Source organism: Cyanistes caeruleus, chromosome 12 (assembly GCF_971803275.1).
Source record: "Cyanistes caeruleus chromosome 12, bCyaCae1.hap1.1, whole genome shotgun sequence".
Classification (NCBI taxonomy): domain Eukaryota; kingdom Metazoa; phylum Chordata; class Aves; order Passeriformes; family Paridae; genus Cyanistes; species Cyanistes caeruleus.
Window position 1 is genome coordinate 14,069,409 of NC_141712.1, and position 16,566 is coordinate 14,085,974.

The 16,566-nt window shown below is 44.8% G+C and overlaps 1 protein-coding gene across 10 annotated transcripts in view; it reads left to right on the forward strand.

The window, feature by feature from the left end:
* WDR59 (WD repeat domain 59) overlaps positions 1 to 16,566 on the forward strand; it is a 49,976-nt gene that overhangs the window by 16,645 nt on the left and 16,765 nt on the right. For all 10 annotated transcript variants that reach the window (XR_015275248.1, XM_086847170.1, XM_086847168.1 and 7 more), the window contains 10 exons: positions 389 to 466; positions 1,198 to 1,354; positions 3,042 to 3,121; positions 5,255 to 5,387; positions 8,435 to 8,559; positions 9,415 to 9,579; positions 10,371 to 10,466; positions 11,877 to 12,033; positions 13,316 to 13,385; positions 13,658 to 13,811. Coding sequence is in view for 9 of the 10 variants with exons in the window: in XM_086847170.1 (XP_086703296.1) it covers positions 389 to 466; positions 1,198 to 1,354; positions 3,042 to 3,121; positions 5,255 to 5,387; positions 8,435 to 8,559; positions 9,415 to 9,579; positions 10,371 to 10,466; positions 11,877 to 12,033; positions 13,316 to 13,385; positions 13,658 to 13,811 (1,215 nt within the window). In the remaining variant the exon portion in view is untranslated. The remainder of the gene's footprint in view (positions 1 to 388; positions 467 to 1,197; positions 1,355 to 3,041; positions 3,122 to 5,254; positions 5,388 to 8,434; positions 8,560 to 9,414; positions 9,580 to 10,370; positions 10,467 to 11,876; positions 12,034 to 13,315; positions 13,386 to 13,657; positions 13,812 to 16,566) is intronic.

The following is a 16,566-nucleotide window of genomic DNA, read 5'->3' on the forward strand; positions in this document are numbered from 1 at the left end:
AAAATTAGCAGTAACAGCAGGGTGGGCCTGCCTCCAGCCTGGACTGGCACGTTGGCTGGCAGCCTGCAGGGTACCTTGTAACTCTGAAAGCCCAAGCAGGCTGCCTGTCTCCCTGCTCTAATTACTCAAGCTATGATCACTGTGAATATGACCCCAAGTAACTCATTTTCTAAGGGATGCTGCCAGCTGCTGATAGCTTGGTATTTGTCCTTTGGGGCCGTCTCTGCTGTTAATGAATGGGATTACTAATGATGCTGTGGGCACCCTGGCATGCTTTTTGGTCTGTTCTATCTGCAAGTCACATGGAAAACTACAGTCTGAAAGCACTAGGCAGCTGACTCCTGCCTTTGCTTGCCTTTCTCTTGGTTTGTTGCTTTTTTTTTTCAAGTTTTGGGATTACCGTCAGCCTCGGAAATACCTCAATATCCTTCCATGCCAGGTTCCCGTCTGGAAGGCAAGATACACGGTGAGTGAGAAACTCCCACCAGTTCCACTTGTGCTCTGAGAAGAATGCGCAGTGACATTAAATAAAGAACTGCCATAGGATTTCTCCAGTTCTACTTGTGGACATTGTTAAGTTGATTTTAAAAATACTTCTTGGTGCCTGAAAGGTGTAGAAAAGCAACATCCAAGTGGGGGCATTCAGGAGAAGGAGTGAGCAAGCACCTACCCAAGTGAAGCTAAGGCTCTTAACATCAATCATAATCCTCAGAGATCTGAATGTGGCCTGAAGCCTGTGCTGTGCCTTAAGTCTTGATCCCCTTTTCCTGTCCAAAATGAGGAGTGTAGGATTGGTTTCCATATTCCTCTGAGCATTGTGACCCTGAAGAGCCGCTAGGGCTCAGTCCCCAGGTAGCAGTTCTTGCAGCTCCAGGCAGACTGCAGTAAGGATTCCCAGTGAAAAGTCAGTGGTGAAATCCCTCCAGCCTCACAGATGAAAAGTGAGGAAGCAGCAGAAAGAAGTTACTCATCTTAAGTGAGCTGCATGGAGTGTCTCAGTGTACTACATCTTACCCCTTGAAACAGTTTTTTTGCACAGCAATTGCCTTGGACCTTCCCTGGTTTTGGCCTGGTTCTGTTTTGTGCTGAGCTCATTTAAAACCTTCATATTCGTGTTGGTGGGAAAAGGGAAAAATGAGAGTGTGATAATAGCAGCATAACTCTCTCTGGCTAACTGGAAAGGTGTTTCTCTCCAAGCCTTTCAGCAATGGACTGGTGACAGTGATGGTCCCCCAACTTCGTCGGGAAAACAGTCTCCTCCTCTGGAATGTCTTTGACCTGAACACGCCTGTCCACACTTTTGTGGGACATGATGATGTGGTGCTGGAGTTTCAGTGGAGGAAGCAGAAAGAAGGTGAGTTAAGGGTTGAATGTGCTGTCTTCCCTACACTGTGGCTGTCAGCTAACTGAGGGTGTGGAGACCTGGGTCCCCATTGCAAGGCTGTTTTTTTAGTCTTGCCTTTCCTTCAAGTATCTCCTGCCCACCTTCGTGCCCTCCACTGCCCCCCTCAGAGTACAGCTGTTCTGAACTGGTTTTAGGGCAGTGCTTAGAGAAGCACTGCCTTGTTTACATGCTAACAAAGCAAATCTACCAAATGCTGAGTGGGTCAGTGGTGACTCTCATTGCTTCTACTCTCCTGGGAGTCTTTTTTTAACTTCCAGAATAAATTGTGCAAATTATTAGATAGGTGCCTGAGTGCAGGTACCCTTTCCCTGCTCAGAGCTGCAGGTTAACCAGTTAACTCCTCATATCATGACCTGGATCAGCAGCCTCCAGCATATCCCAGACCACAGACCCAGCAAGCCCACCTTATTTGTATGCTGGCCAAGGCAAGGGAGGAATAACATGGGATAGAGAGTCTGCTGTTAGAGTTCAGTCCTGACTAAATTTTCTAGTGTAAGCAGCTAAGAATAGTAGATTCCATACCAGAGGTTGCATAACCACACAGAGCACAGCTTTGTTTCCAGCACCTCAGCTGCCACTGACAGAATGTGCATGTCTGGCTTTGGTGTCACTTGTGCTACAGCTTTGCAGTGCTGCATAAAAGTGCTGGTCCAGCCCTCTGCCATCAGCTGCTGGGGCCATTCAGTTAAGTCACCTCCTTCTCCAATACTTGATTTTCCTCTTTCAAAAAGAGGAGAGCAATGGAGAACTGTGTTAGGATCTGGAGGCACAGTCCAAAACAATTTGTGAACATTTCAGCAGGCTTGAGCTAGAGTTGGTTGTCTTAGCTGAGTTAATAGATACATACCTGGGATTGGATGTCTTGCTTGTCTCAAGCAACATGTATCAATCACACAAACATTCCAAGTCTGCTCTAGTGTGGAGACAACCAAGATAGCACAAATTTCCTTCCACAGTCTGTTGTGCTGTATTTAGACAGCCCCTGTGCCTCAGCAGAGGGGTGTAGGAAGCAGCTGTGCAGCAGCAAATTCTTAAGCATAGCAGCTGTTTGACAAGGGAAACTTAAAACTGTATCACAAGACATAAACATGGACATAAATAGGTCTGTGTACCTCTGCCTGTTGATAGTATGTGGTTAGATTTATTTCCTTACAACCTGAACTTGGCATCATCCAGCTCTTTCAGAAGCAAGAAGAGGAATGGCAGAAACACCTTCTCATTGCTTAAAAATATTTTAAAACATCTACCTCTTGAAACAGACTTGATGAATTAGAAGATATTTTCACTTTACAGTTATAGTTAAGAAACATTTCTTTTTACCATACTATTTCTTCTACTTAAATAAATATTGTTGTGGGTCTTGTTTATTCCTGGTTGTGTCACATTCATTATTGCTTTGTGCTTTTGGCCTGTAAATCACAGCCATTTTAGAGGTGTGTTAACTGTGGTGTGAGGAGGCACAAAGGTTTATGTACCTGGGTCAATCAAAGCAGAAAAGGACTTGCTCTGCCTTTCAGTTTGTGCCTTATCCATTTGGATGTGCCTGCTGGCTTGTTTGAATCTGTTTACTCTAAGCACAGGGCTGAGATAGTCTCTGTTTTCCAGTGGGGTCTCTAATTGTTTCTGTCCTCTTTAGGCTCTAAAGATTACCAGCTGGTTACGTGGTCCCGGGATCAGACCCTGCGCATGTGGCGGATTGACTCTCAGTTGCAGAGGGTATGTGGGCACTCTGGCTCTTGAACCGTAGGCAGATTTCTTACAGGCTGGATTCACATCCCCTTCCTTGCACTCCCAATCACTCCTCTGGTATCACAGAGCTGCAGACACAAAAGCCAGCTGCTGCTTCACTTTCCTCTACAGATCCAGCCCAAAAACATCCCCAAGGAGATCTGTGATAGGTCTTCTCTTTTAAGCCTGTGTCTCAAAAGTTTCTGTGTCTGTGCAAGGCTGCTTTGTTGTCTAACATTAAGTGCAGAAGTTTGTTTGGAGAAGGTGGAGGGCAGTTACTGCCTGCATTGCCTCTAAAATGCTGCGTCCATGGCTACAAGACTGTATTTCTTGGTTGTTTAGGTGCCAGGTAATGTAGGGATTGTGCCCTCCTCTACCTCCCCTTGTGTCTATTGCCTCTAAGCCTGGGGTGGGTGGTCGGAGTGTATGGATCTGCAGCAGTTACAGATTCTGATGTAATTACTAGAATAGCTGTGCTGGCTCATACCAGAGGTTCATATGGCCACAATGGGCCACATGGCCATGTCCCATCTTCAGCTGATGTCTTGGGAGGGGATAAGAAGGAGGCAGGCATGGAACGATGTTTTTTTCAAATGTCCTCCTGCCATTTGCAACTTATAGGCTCATTGAGTCTGTCATCTTTGTATGTGATGGAGCTTGATGATTGTCACTTCCATAGACATGTTTTGTTTTTTCTTGGACCTGTATAAATTTTTGTCACCTTAAACACCATAACAACAAGGAGTTTCATGGTTTTTCTGCATGTTGTGTGGTAAACCAGCTCATTTGTTTATTTTGCCACCTGATTTTATTCCATTGAAGATTAAGTGAGTCATATTCTCTACATATGTGCTACTGATGATTCTGTAGGCCTCCATCATATCCTTCTCAGCCACCTCCTCTTTCAAGTCAAAAGGTCTTGATTTAATTCATCCTTTGTACTACAACTTTGATTATCCTTTTGCCTTTCATGACCCTTTTTCAGTTCTAGTATATACCTTTGGGGATGGGGATCTGAACTTTGGTTTTTTCCAGAGAATTCTCAGTACTCAGTTTAGTTTGTAAATTGTTTGGCATAATTCCATGAAATCATCAGCTTAGTCTGGCTTCTACCTCTTGTTCCCTCGGCTTGCCATTTTTCCCAATGTATGTTGCTTTATATTTATCTGAGCCAAAGTTCATCTTTCATTTTAATACAGTTACTCTTGTAAGGTGATTGCCGTCAGCCACACTTGTTACTGTCCTGAAAAACTTGGTGGCATCAGCAAACCTGGTCATGTCACTATTCACCTCCTATTCCAGGTTTTTAATGAATATGTTGAGAAGCATGTGTCCCAGCACAGATCCTGCAGGAGTCCTGCAGGTCTGTAACAAACTTTCTCTGTGAAAAATGACCCTTTACTCCTACCTGATATATTTGTCAACATTTGATTTCTTTCCTGTCTTTAAATCAATAGTTCGTTCATGTCAGAGCCTTTATTTTTCCTCTACTGGCTCCCACTCTTTTGTCCTTGTCTTTGTCTGGATCAAACTACACACATGATGGCATGTTGCTGGTGACCAATGCTGTAATTTGCTACATCACACCATTATCCTTTCTCTTCCCCTTCATCTTCCCAGTTTTCTTGTGCTGAACTTAAAATCCAGGGGTTTATAGTCTCATTTTGATACAGGACCTAGAACAGTAAGGGCCCCTTGTGTGCACCTGGGTCTCTAGATCCTACTGGAGTGTAAATGTCAAATGCAGAAAGTGTGCTACTATTAAATTTGATCTAAAAAACTAAACAAGTTTTAACAAATTAATTCAAGGAATTAATGTAATATCAGTTTTAGTTTTGACTAAATTTTGACTTCTGTTTCTTAGCCAGGCCCTGTCAATTAAGTGGCTTTTAAAGTGAGCAGGAGATTTGGCCAGGCTCTCTGAGGTGACAGAGTTGAGGGTGCTGGAAAATGAAAGATCACCTGTCTTTGTCACAGGAACAGTACAGTCTTAGTCATGACTTTGCGTGGATAGACCTACCTTGCAAATCCATCTGTCGGGAGAAGTGAGTTGTTTAGTGGTGGCTCTTCCCACAGCTTGGATTCTCTTGTGCAGCATGTGGGTGTGTTTGTTCTTTTCAGCTCTGCGCTAATGATATCCTGGATGGAGTTGAGGACCTCATTGATGGGATTTCTCACCTGCCAGAGCCAGACAAGACCCTTCACCCTCAGGAGGCGGAGCCCCAGCATAACTCTGGACATGGGGATGAGGAAGGTGAGAAAAGTGATGGCTTGTGGAACCTCAATTTGTGGTGGCTTGGTGGCTCAACTTGATGGCTTGTGGTGGGAAGAAGATATATCTTGGCATAAGAAAACATAGGCAAAGCACAACCTGCCGCTGTTTGAAAGGTTAATGGATTCCTCATCAGGGAGGAGGAGAAACATTAGGGGTTCCTCAGGATAGTCCTCCCAGGTTTTTTCTCTTCTAATGCAATGATTCTAGCTGTAAAATGAACACCTTCCTTGTCATGATTTTAATTTAATTGCATGCTTTCTAGGTTGTAGTTGTGGCTTGTTGCCAAAAGTAAGACAATCAGAATGTAGGTTCTGCCTTTTGAGAAGATAGATTAAAGCCAAGAGATGAACCCACAGAAGAGGAGTGTGTGAGTAAGGCACTCTGACGCAAGCTGCATATATCACACCTGGTACCTAAACAATTCTGCTGGGATCACTGTGTGAACTGATCTAACAAAGGGGTGTTTTCTGGTGTCTTCACCAGAAGTAGATACGGAGATAGGTCATAAAGTTTTGGTCATGTACTGATGAGAGGTGACTGAAGGCTGGCAGAGCAGAGGGAGAGGGATAATATCCCTGGCATCTGAGATACAGAGGGGGTGGATGGGAGATACTTTGACAGAAAGTATTTATTTGTCCCTACAGAAAAGAAGGCATGCAAGGAAGGAACATAAAGGAGGGTTTGTGTGGTTAAGGCTGTGGCCAGTTTAAACATTCAGGGTTAGTGTTTGGACAGTGTAAGTACAAGAAGAGGTTATAGCGTCACATGGTGATGTGCATGGAGAAAAGTTATCTAAAGGGATTTCTGCAGCTACAATGAGAAAGAAGAATTGGGTGCACCAATGCCTTTATGTCAGTTTGGGTTTAAATTCACAGCTCCTTTCAGTGTTGTAGCTGTGCCACAATGGATCCCCATGTGATGGGTGTATGGGGATGCAATTTGATTCACCCTTTGGCTTGCCAGTGAACTGCAGAGAAGGGGAGAAAGTGGTCTAATGTCTGTCCCTTCAATAAAGGAGCAGTTGTGAGGTCCCTTAGTGAAAGCATTTCTTCCTAACTAAAAGTTTTTTGCTCAGAAATTGCCAGTGAAGTTCCTCTCTGCCTCCTGTCCTGTGTGTCAGCAGAACAAGTTTCTGAAAGCCATCAGAACTTCTGTCTATGTCAGGGTTCTATAAGATGATAGAAAAAGCCCCAGATACCTGTGCTCCCCATGAGCAGTGCTTCTGGGGCAGCACAATCTCTCTTGCTCCTACTGGGAGCATTCTCATTTTGGCTGCCTGACCTCACTTTTTTCCACAGGAGAGAGTTAACTCTTCCACTGTCCCTGATGAGGCACATACAACCATCCCATGTGGTTTCTTCTTTGGTTCAGATGTTATGGTTTTCCTCATGGCCAAAGGGAATGAAATAGCTTTTCTGTAGCAGGGTAGATGTTGCTGCAAATAACATGACTGCAGGATTAGTGCACAAGCAAATTCCTAGGTAGGAATTTCAGTTCTTTCTAGCCAAAAAGCTATTATGGACTGTTGATGTTTCATCCTGGGGGTGGCTGCATTTCAGCTGCAGACAAAGCCTCTATGTTATTTTAGTAAAGCACTTTGGGGGATCTTTTGAAGAGATCAGCGCTCTGCAGGTGAATGAAAGAGCCCCAGCTGTGCCTTTGCTGCACAGCTCTTGCTGCTGCTTACAGAGGAGCTTTAGGAATCTGTACCAGTGCGTGGCTTTGGAGGATTAAAAACTAATTGGAAGGGAATGGGAGGAGAAGACAAAGGGAGGGTATTGCCCATACTGGGAACCTTTGAGATGGCTTTTCAGTAAGCTATGTGGTGTCTTGAGCTAGAAATAATTATCTTCCCTGAGAGCCACTGATCTTCCTTTAATCTCCTTTTCAGCTCCCTTTTCTGGAATATATCTAAGTGCTGTAATAGAATTGCAAACAAGAATGATTGGCTAAGCATCCAACCTATCCAAATCCAGCAGCTCACTGGGTAGTGGTAATACCAGGTATTTGTCCCTGCAGCAAAGTCAGTAACTTCTAGGCAAATGCTTATAAAAGGTCAACTTCTTGCATTTCTTTTCATTTGTTTGTTTTTGCTGGGAGTAGTCTGTGCAATGTGATATTGCAAGTGTGAGAATGACAGCTGAAAAATTAGGACTTCTCTTGTGTCCTCAGAACCATCATCAAAAAATAATATTTGACCTTCTTAAGAAGTGGTGCCACAGCAGAACGCCTTTATGGAGGTACCCAGCAAGAAATGAGGCAAAACCCAGGCACAACCACAGGCAGATTCTTCTGAATTCTGAAGTCTTCTGAAACTCAGTGAAGTTTGTTATCTTAACTGTAATTCTTTGTGTCCTGCAGCGCTTGCCTGGCTGTTTAAATGCCTTCAGGGGTTGCTGTCCTCCTAAAAGCTACTGGAACTGGAGAGTTATACCCAGTATTTTGATGAGTCTTTAAAGGCTGTTAAAGCACTAGAGTGCTTTGCAACATTAAATGCAAATGGCTGTTGCAAATGAATTAAGCTTCTATTAGGACCAGAAATACTCCCTGCTCTCTCCCAAAGCATTGTTGTGCTTTGGAAGCCTGCCCTGAAAGTCAGGAGTGGTGGGGTGTTAGTCCCAAAGACCAGAGCTTCTCCTGGAGACTGCTAGGGCTGCAGTTCTTTCCTGTTGAACTGAGATGCTCCAGTTCAGCTGATCGTGACTCTGGCAGCACTGTGTAGGGAGGAAAAAGGGTCTCACATGAGAGGGACCATTTAGGACTGTACAGAGTACAGGCAGGTTCTGTAACCTTCCTGGGAGCCCTCTGTGCAGAAAACTTTGGATTTTTAAAGAGAAGGGTCAGAAACTTGCTTCCAAACAACAGCTGAGATGTTCCAGCTCACAGGTCTTTGCCAGGTAAAAACTCATAGCTCCATGTGCCAGAAGAGCAGAGGAAAACCTGTTGTCTTGGCTGCCTCCTGACATCATGTGAAAAACTCTGCCTGTTATAGCTTGTCTCAACTTGTTATGCATCTTTCCTGTCAGCCTTAAAAGAAGATTTCCTGAATGACTCCCTGGTGGGAAAGAAAACCGACCAACTGGGGCTGCCTCAAACACTGCAGCAGGAGTTTTCACTGATCAATGTGCAGATCCGAAATGTCAATGTGGAGGTACAGAGTTTCCTTTTGCTGGCTTGTTATGAGGGGATGTGTGCAGGCTGGCTTATTGAAGCCTTTAGAGGGGAACTTTCTTTGCTGCAGTGACTGCTGTCTGTAAGCAAGTTTTATTTTGTGCTGTCGAGATCCTCTTGGCCAGGGGTAGTAAGAAAGAGAATAATCCCAGACACTGGTGTGAGAAAAATGTTTCAGCACAGTAAGTACACTGGCTGATCGTGAGAAGTCTGGATGGTGTTTTCTTCTCTGCCTAGACTGCAGAGTGGAAGGTGACTTGTTCCATGCAGTTGATCTCATTTCAACTGGTTCTGAGTCCCATCTGCTGAGCCCTCCCTACCCTGTATTCTGTCCCTCACTTTTGCCCTCTCCCTTGCACTCCAAACTCTCCTCTGTGCCTAGAAGCTCACTGGAGGCACAGCCCTGAACTGGGCTTGGAGGCTCAAGGCAGCTGCCTGTCTCCTTTCCCCACCCTGGTGGTTTCACAGCTCATGGCATGATCCTGATGCAGTTTTCTGTGACAGTGGTGCAGAATGATAGAAGGTGCCCGTTACTGCTGCACTGAGCCTGGCCAGCTCTCCACGGCCAAGTGAGGTGGGCTGGGGTGCAGTGGCTTTTGGGAGCAGAGCCCCTTTCTTGGTGCTGCTTGGACAGTCTCTGGATGCTGGAATGTCGGTCTACTGGCACTGTCCCCATCTGCCTGGGGCGTTTTGCTGTCACTGTGTTCCCTGCCCTTGAGAACAGCATGACTTTGTGTAATGTGCAGAGGAACCAGTCCCACAGCATGAATTTAAGCCACAATAAATGTAAAAGTCCTGGGAGATCTCACTGGAGAGCAATTGCTTTTTCTCACAGATGGATGCGGTGAGTCGCAGCTGTACGGTGTCGGTGCACTGCGGCAACCACAGAGTCAGGATGCTGGTGATGTTCCCTGTCCAATATCCCAATAATGCTGCACCGTCCTTCCAGTTCATCAACCCAACCTCCATCACAGCTTCCATGAAGGCAAAGCTGCTGAAGGTGTGTGAGGAGTATAGAGTGTCTTTATAAATGTACAAATGATGGATACTTGACATCTGGATTTTTGAGACATAACTAAACATCAGACCTTGCTGAAGACATACTACAGGTCATGTTGAACTGAAAAATTGTGAAGTCCATAGGATAAGGGTTTTGTTGATGCTGCAGTCCAGTATTTGCCTTTTTCCACTGCTCCTTCATTGCTGCTGTGTTCAGTGTGATGTGTATTGCCTCAGGATCCCTAACATCCTTCTCCTCATGCAGTTGCCCTCAACCTGATAATAGACAAAATGACCAGTTAAGCATCCAGCTGCAGAATGATACTATTTTTGAGCTGGGATGTTGCTTCCTGCTCTACTATACAAGCTGCTTTAAAAATGAGGGGATTTTTTTACATAGGCCCTGCTAATTCAGACCAGGTGTTTGATCATCTGGTGTAGCAAATCCTATTGCTAATGAAATCCTTTCCCCCGCAACACATTGATGGATCAGTTTGGGTTTCTTCCTGAAAAAAAAACCTGATCCAGTTTGCCACAAACTGGTATGAAACATATGGGCTGCAGTAATATTGAAGCCTAAATCCTGGCTCAGTGTGCTGCTAGGTGAACCTCAGTGCTCTGATCAAAGCACAAAGCCATTCCTCAGAGCAGACAGCACACCAGTGGCCCCAGTGGGCGTTAGCGGATGTCTGTTACCTGTTCAGGTCCTGGCATCTAAGCTGCTCTGCAAAAAGGATGTGGGCAAAGTGTGGAGGTAACCATGAATAAAGTTGCATCTTGTATGTATTCCAGATACTGAAAGACACTTCCCTGCAGAAAGTGAAGCGGAACCAGAGCTGCCTGGAGCCTTGCCTGCGTCAGCTGGTCTCCTGGCTGGAGTCTGTTGTGGTATGGAGAGCTGCGTGGGCTCTCTGCCCTAGTTTGTTGTCTTTTCCCATGTTCCACACTTCTGACTCTGCAGTGAGAGTCTGGCCTCGTTAGATATGTAAATAGACCCCTGTGACTGGCCATTACATTTGTGTGAGCACTTCTGGTTAATGTTGAAGAGCTGGGTGGATGATTAGATGTGTTTTGTTTTCCAAAAATGAGGCCCTGAAGGTTTGCTGCTTTGGGGAACTCTGATATCCAGGTTACCAGGAGTGACTGGAGATTGGAGAATCTTAGTGCTGCATGGTAGCTTCCCTGGTCAGAATATATGTCACTGACTGCCAAGGCATGGTTATCATCTGTGAGAGAAGATAAGAGGCCTCAGGTTGTTGATGGATTAATTCTTGTTTGAAAGGCAATGGCAGATGTCTTTACCTCCTCAGTTTTAGTCAAAGATCCTGCTAGTCCTATTCTAGGGTTTTTGTTTTCTTCCCTGAAAAAAACCCAAACTGTGAAAATCTGGGTTTTTTTCTGCAGCCTTGTGCTGAGGTTTTGTAGGGATGACACTGCAGATAAATCCAAGTCACACTCTGCTCTTAGCTGAGAGATCTGTGATACCTACTCAGCATCCCAGTGTCAGGTATTAGGTCTTTGTGTGGGTGAAGTGTACTGGAGTGGGTGTTTTTAGCATTCAGGAAAAGATTGGAGAGTCTCCTCAGGTTTCTTTTCTGAGAGGTTTTGTTTATCCATCACAAATAAAGGGCTGGAGTTTTTTTTTTACATGTGAAGGCTTAATTCTGCTTGGTTTCAGCAGTAATATTGTAAGAGTGGGAACTTTCTGTGCTGTAGAGAAATCTGATTACTTGAGCCACCACTACTTTCAAAGAATTCCTTTAGACTGAAGTTGTAGTATTCTTTATCCAAATAAATGCAGATTTCTGCCAAAATTCCTGTGGCTAGTCCTGAGGTCCCCCAGTAATTCACACCATCTGCCTTCCTCACTTGAAGACTCCCAACCTGTGTTTGACACCCCACAGTTGCGTGTTATTCCCACTCAAGGAGATTTTGTGCATCATTGCAGTATCATGTTCAGCTCAGCTTGCTGTCTTGAGAGTCATATCCAGAGTCTGAAGATCAGATTTTCTGTATAGCTTTCTCCTGTTCCTCCCCCAGTTAAGCTCTGCATTTCAGCATGATTATGGTGGGAGAGAAGTCTCTGGACAGGCAGCTAGAGAAGCTTTTTCCTCAAAGGCAGATGTGCCTGCAAGTGCCTTTGCAGTTGAAGCAGTAACTGTGCTCTGAGCTTGGTCTGTTCTGGCTCAAAGGATGAGCACCTCCTGTGAGGCTGCTTGGCACTGCTGTGTCTGATGCTCTGGCTGGATTTCTGTCCTGTGACAGCAAGAGTGTGACCTTGGGTAACTTCTGTTTCAGAACCAAGAGGACAGCACGTCCAGCAATCCCTACGCTTTGTCCAACTCCGTAACGCCCCCCTTGCCCACGTTTGCCCGGGTCTCCAATGCCTATGGCTCCTACCAGGACTCTAACATCCCATTTCCACGGACCTCTGGAGCCAGGTTCTGTGGTGCAGGTCAGCCCTGTCACTGATACATTAAAACAGGTACCTGGGGAATGGTCCTTTTAGATGTCTTGGGAAACATTTGCCTCTGAACAAGATAAGGCTTTGCCATGCAAGGAGTAAGGAATGGTGTTAAAGTAGTGATATTGTGGTAAATTTAGAGAAGAGACTAATTAGCAACTGTTCACAGTTGGGATTGCATGCGGGGCTTTAGGATTTTGAAATGCAGGGCTAGCTGAAGAGATAACCTTTGGCTTGTGGCATGCCAGAGGCATTGACAGATCTCTTTTTATAGAACACTGGGAATAGCTGTTTTCCTTGCCTAGTTCTCTCCTACCAGCATCACATTACTGGGTGTATTCTGGCACTCAGTCTTCACAAAAGTCCTGTGATTTGGGGTTGAACTTACCCTTTGCTGAAACCATATTCATATTTCTAACCACTCTTCTCTCATTCTACACTCTTTCACTTGTCCAAAACAGCTTTCCCAAGGTCATTAAGAAACTTCTCCTAAATGGGAGATGGGGTACAATCACATCCAGGTTTCCAGGAGAGCATGTAGAGGGTGAAGATCACTAAAAAGTAGGTTAAGATCTGAGTAAGAGCTGTTAAGTTTCACTGAGCTATTTCAGATGCACAGATGCCGTCTCTGGACCTGAGCATACCAGTGTGAGCATGTTTTGGAACCTGCTTTCCATACAGGCCTCACTGAATTCCCAAGCAAAAGTAAAACAGAATAATATTGCATTGAATAGGCTCAGTGAAACCTGAGTTCAGAGTCCTGAAACTCTTGCAAGAGTAGGTGGCTGAAGACACTTGAGAGGCTAACAAATGGGATCAGGCTTGTGAGAGAATGCTTTGGAGCTGGCTTCAGATGTCTGGGGCTCTCCTGTTGAAGAAGAGTGTTGTATAAGCTGCAGTTTCTCTGCATTGCCACACATCACCTCACTTACCTCTGGAGTAACAGTGCTTGGCAAGTTCTGGTGGAGGGTTAAAACACAAGCATATATTTGCTCATTTTCTTTTCCTGTCTTTTCTCTAACAGCTATAAACCACTTGACATTATGCATTTGAGAGAAACATCTCAAAAACCTTTTGTAGTGGGTTTTCAGGGAGTCAAATTGGGTTCAGAGAATGTGGTTGTCTGCTTTCAGTTTATAATCACTAAGGTTAGTGGATAAGAATCCAGCCTCTTGCCTCTGATACTCAGGGAAATGTGGTCATTTAAGCTGAACTGCCCCTAAGTAATCTACTCTTTGTTGCATGGTCTTTATGCCATGTCCTGTCTCTTCAGGGTACCTGGTGTATTTCACGAGGCCCATGACCATGCACCGTGCCGTGTCCCCGATGGAGCCCACACCCAGGTGAGTGCCCTGTGTGGTGTTTGAGGTGTGCTCCTGTTGTGGGCAGGAAAGCAGGAAAATACCAGGTCCTACATTAGAGCTAGTCCCCTCTAGTGTTAGCTGTGCCCTCAGCGCAGAGAGCCTGGGCCCTTACACCACAGGGCCTCAGCAGAGACTTCTTTTGAGACAGTGGCACCATTGCTGGCAGCTTGGGTTAGTGGAGAGATGTCAGTGTGAGCCTGCAGGACATTTTGATGGGAAAAACCCCTGAAAGTGTATTCTCTTTTTCCCAGGTCTCTGTCGGCTCTATCAGCGTACCATAGTGGCCTCATTACTCCAATGAAGATCCGCACGGAGACTCCAGGCAACCTGCGTCTGTACAGTGGGAGCCCAACACGCAGCGAGAAGGAGCAGGTCTCCATTAGCTCCTTCTACTACAAAGAAAGGGTAAGTGCCAGACCAAAACACTGCTCCCAACACTTTAGCTTTCATGACCTGTTTTCCTTTCATTTAGCATTGCTAGTAATAGAAGCTTTATATTACTCTCAAAAAGACATCTTTTTACAGGCAGATCTGTCAAATGGATTTGGTTCCTATTAGTAACTTCTTTATTGATCCTCTCTAGCATTTGACATGCTTATTTTGATGTTTCCCTGTGCTGACCATCACAGTTCCCTTCAGTGCATTATACTGTCTCCCTCTGCATTATGTAGGGTTAAAATCTCACCCTTTAAGAAGTTTTAGTCTTCAGATAAATACATGTACACAGCTCTTGCTGTTCTGGGTGCTCCCTGATAAATATACATATATAACTGCACAGGGCTGTGACTGCAGCTTACTGCCAGCCTCTCCTGGACTAAGGGATGTGGTTGGTTATTTCTATTTCAGGTGTCTCTTTCAGGGATATGTGCCCCTTTGAACCTCTTTTTTTAAGCAAAAATAATTTCTACATGATTCTCTAAAGATCTTCCAATCCACGTAATTCTGGTTTAGGTGCAGGTTTTGCTGTTGCTCCTGTTTACAAGGCTTTGGAGAAGAGTGGGATTGTTTCCTTCTGGGACATGGTGGGTGAGGAAGACCTGTTGTAATTGTAGGGTGGCTGCAAAACACAGAAGTTGTAAAACAGCAGTGAGGGCCTGATGTGCCTGGAGCAGATGCTGTGGGAGCAGTAGGCTGAGCAGATTGTTAGAAACAAGCTGTGCTTCAGCAGGAGGTGAGGTGCCTTTCAAAAATGCAGTAAGCTTCCACTAGGAGCCTCAGAATTTGGGGCATTTGAGTAGTTTGTTCACTGTCCATGCAGAGGACATAAATCTGTTGCTGCAGTAAAGAGCTTCCAGGTAACCCAGGGAAAGCCAAAAGCTGTCTGCACTCTGCTGGCATAATAGTTTGGGAACTTGTGTCCCAGGAGCAGAAGTCAAAGCCTTGAACACCCATCCTTCCTGGGCACAGATAGAAGTCTTGTTTTTCTGGTGGTTCTGGGTGTGACAGCCACACTGTCTCTGGGACTGTGTCCTGCTTACATGGCGATGTTACAACTTCCAGCTGTGGGGAGAGCCCCTGTCCCCAGTGCAAATTCTGCTTCCATACAGACCCCAGAAGTCTCTTAAGTCCCCATCCTGGCTTTTTTTCCCCCCCACAAACTTTTTTTTTCTGGTTTTTTTTTTTTTTTTTTGATGGAAAGAGAAAATGGTGCTGCCTGGTACAAGAATTACAGCCTGTCCTAGTCTTTGTAGGAGAGTTTATTTAAAGAGCTACCTCTGTCCTCTGCAGCAGGCTTGTCTCTGACACACAGCCTCTCTAAGATGACAGACAAGGCTAAAAATAACATGTGGAACCAGCTTGGTGCAATTTCATGTGACCTGTCTCCCTAGACCTTGTATTGATGGCAACAAGATTTTTGTCACAGGGTAAAAGAATTCAAGAGAACAAAGCATGTGTGCAGCCATGTCTGCTGAAAGCCAAGGGAAATTCCTGTGTTCCCCTTCCCCTGCTGAGCTATCTCCTCGCATGCTGGAATAAATGTAAGAACTCTAATGGTTCAAATCTTCTTGCAGATGAAAGAGTATTAAAAAAACCCAAAAACCTGTATCTCTCTTCAGCAGAGGTTTTCTGGTTCTTCAGGAGTTGATGTCATGGCTCTGTTAGATCAATGCTACAGCATTTTTGTTATTTCATTGTGACAGTTTTAAAAAGCCCAGACCCTAAGTTTAGTTAACTCCTTGCTCTGAAGCTTGGATTTTATGTTTGCATTAAATAAAAGTTTAAATTTTATGCATCAAACTGTGATATCAGACAACTTCATCCCCAAAACTGAATATATCAGCCATAACCAAGTATTTAAATCCACTGCAACAACAACTGGCATCCACTAACATTAGCAAGCCAATGGAATTCGCCCATTGCTAGACAGGAAAGATGTCATATTCCCATGAAGGTAGGGGAGCTGCTGGTTCCAGCAGAGAGCTCCTTAGTAAGCCAAAATGAGACTAAATCTGGCACTGAGCCTTTCTGTGCTCATTTAAGTATATATATATATATATATATATATATATATATATATATACACACACACACACACATATATATATATATATCTTTCTCACTTTTTTTCACATATGCACACTCCTCCTTTCTTCCTTCCTCTTTTTTACTTCGCAAAAAAAACCCACTGAAGAGCACTAGTCAGCAGAAAGGAGGAGCTTTATCTGTACCATGGCAATGCTGTCAGTGTTTTGAATCTGAGTGTCTCTTAAAGAAGGTGCCCTGGAGTTCTTTTTTCCCCCTACAGTTACAGGGTCATGCCAGTGGGGACCTGGAGACAGCTCAGCCTTGCTGTACCTGGGGATAGTGACAGTGGTGTCCTTACGCTTTTCCCCTCAGGGAACTGGTGAGGGGACTGAGCTTAGTTTTAATGCTTTTCTACTATACTGAATTTCCTTTAACTAAACCTTTTCTCATTCTCTGTGAGGCCTGCTGGAAGAACCTGTACACATGACTGCAGCCTTCTCCTCTCTCTCTTCATGGGGCCCTGCAGCCAGCCTGGTTGTAGGGCTCTTCCAGCAGTGAGATGCAAGGGGATGTAGAGGCTGTAGGCATGGTTGATGGTCCTGACTGTCCATCATCAGCTGAAAACAAACGCAAAATGCATTGTACCTGACCCAAATATCTATTTTTATTGTGTTAATTCTTACAGATCTCAACA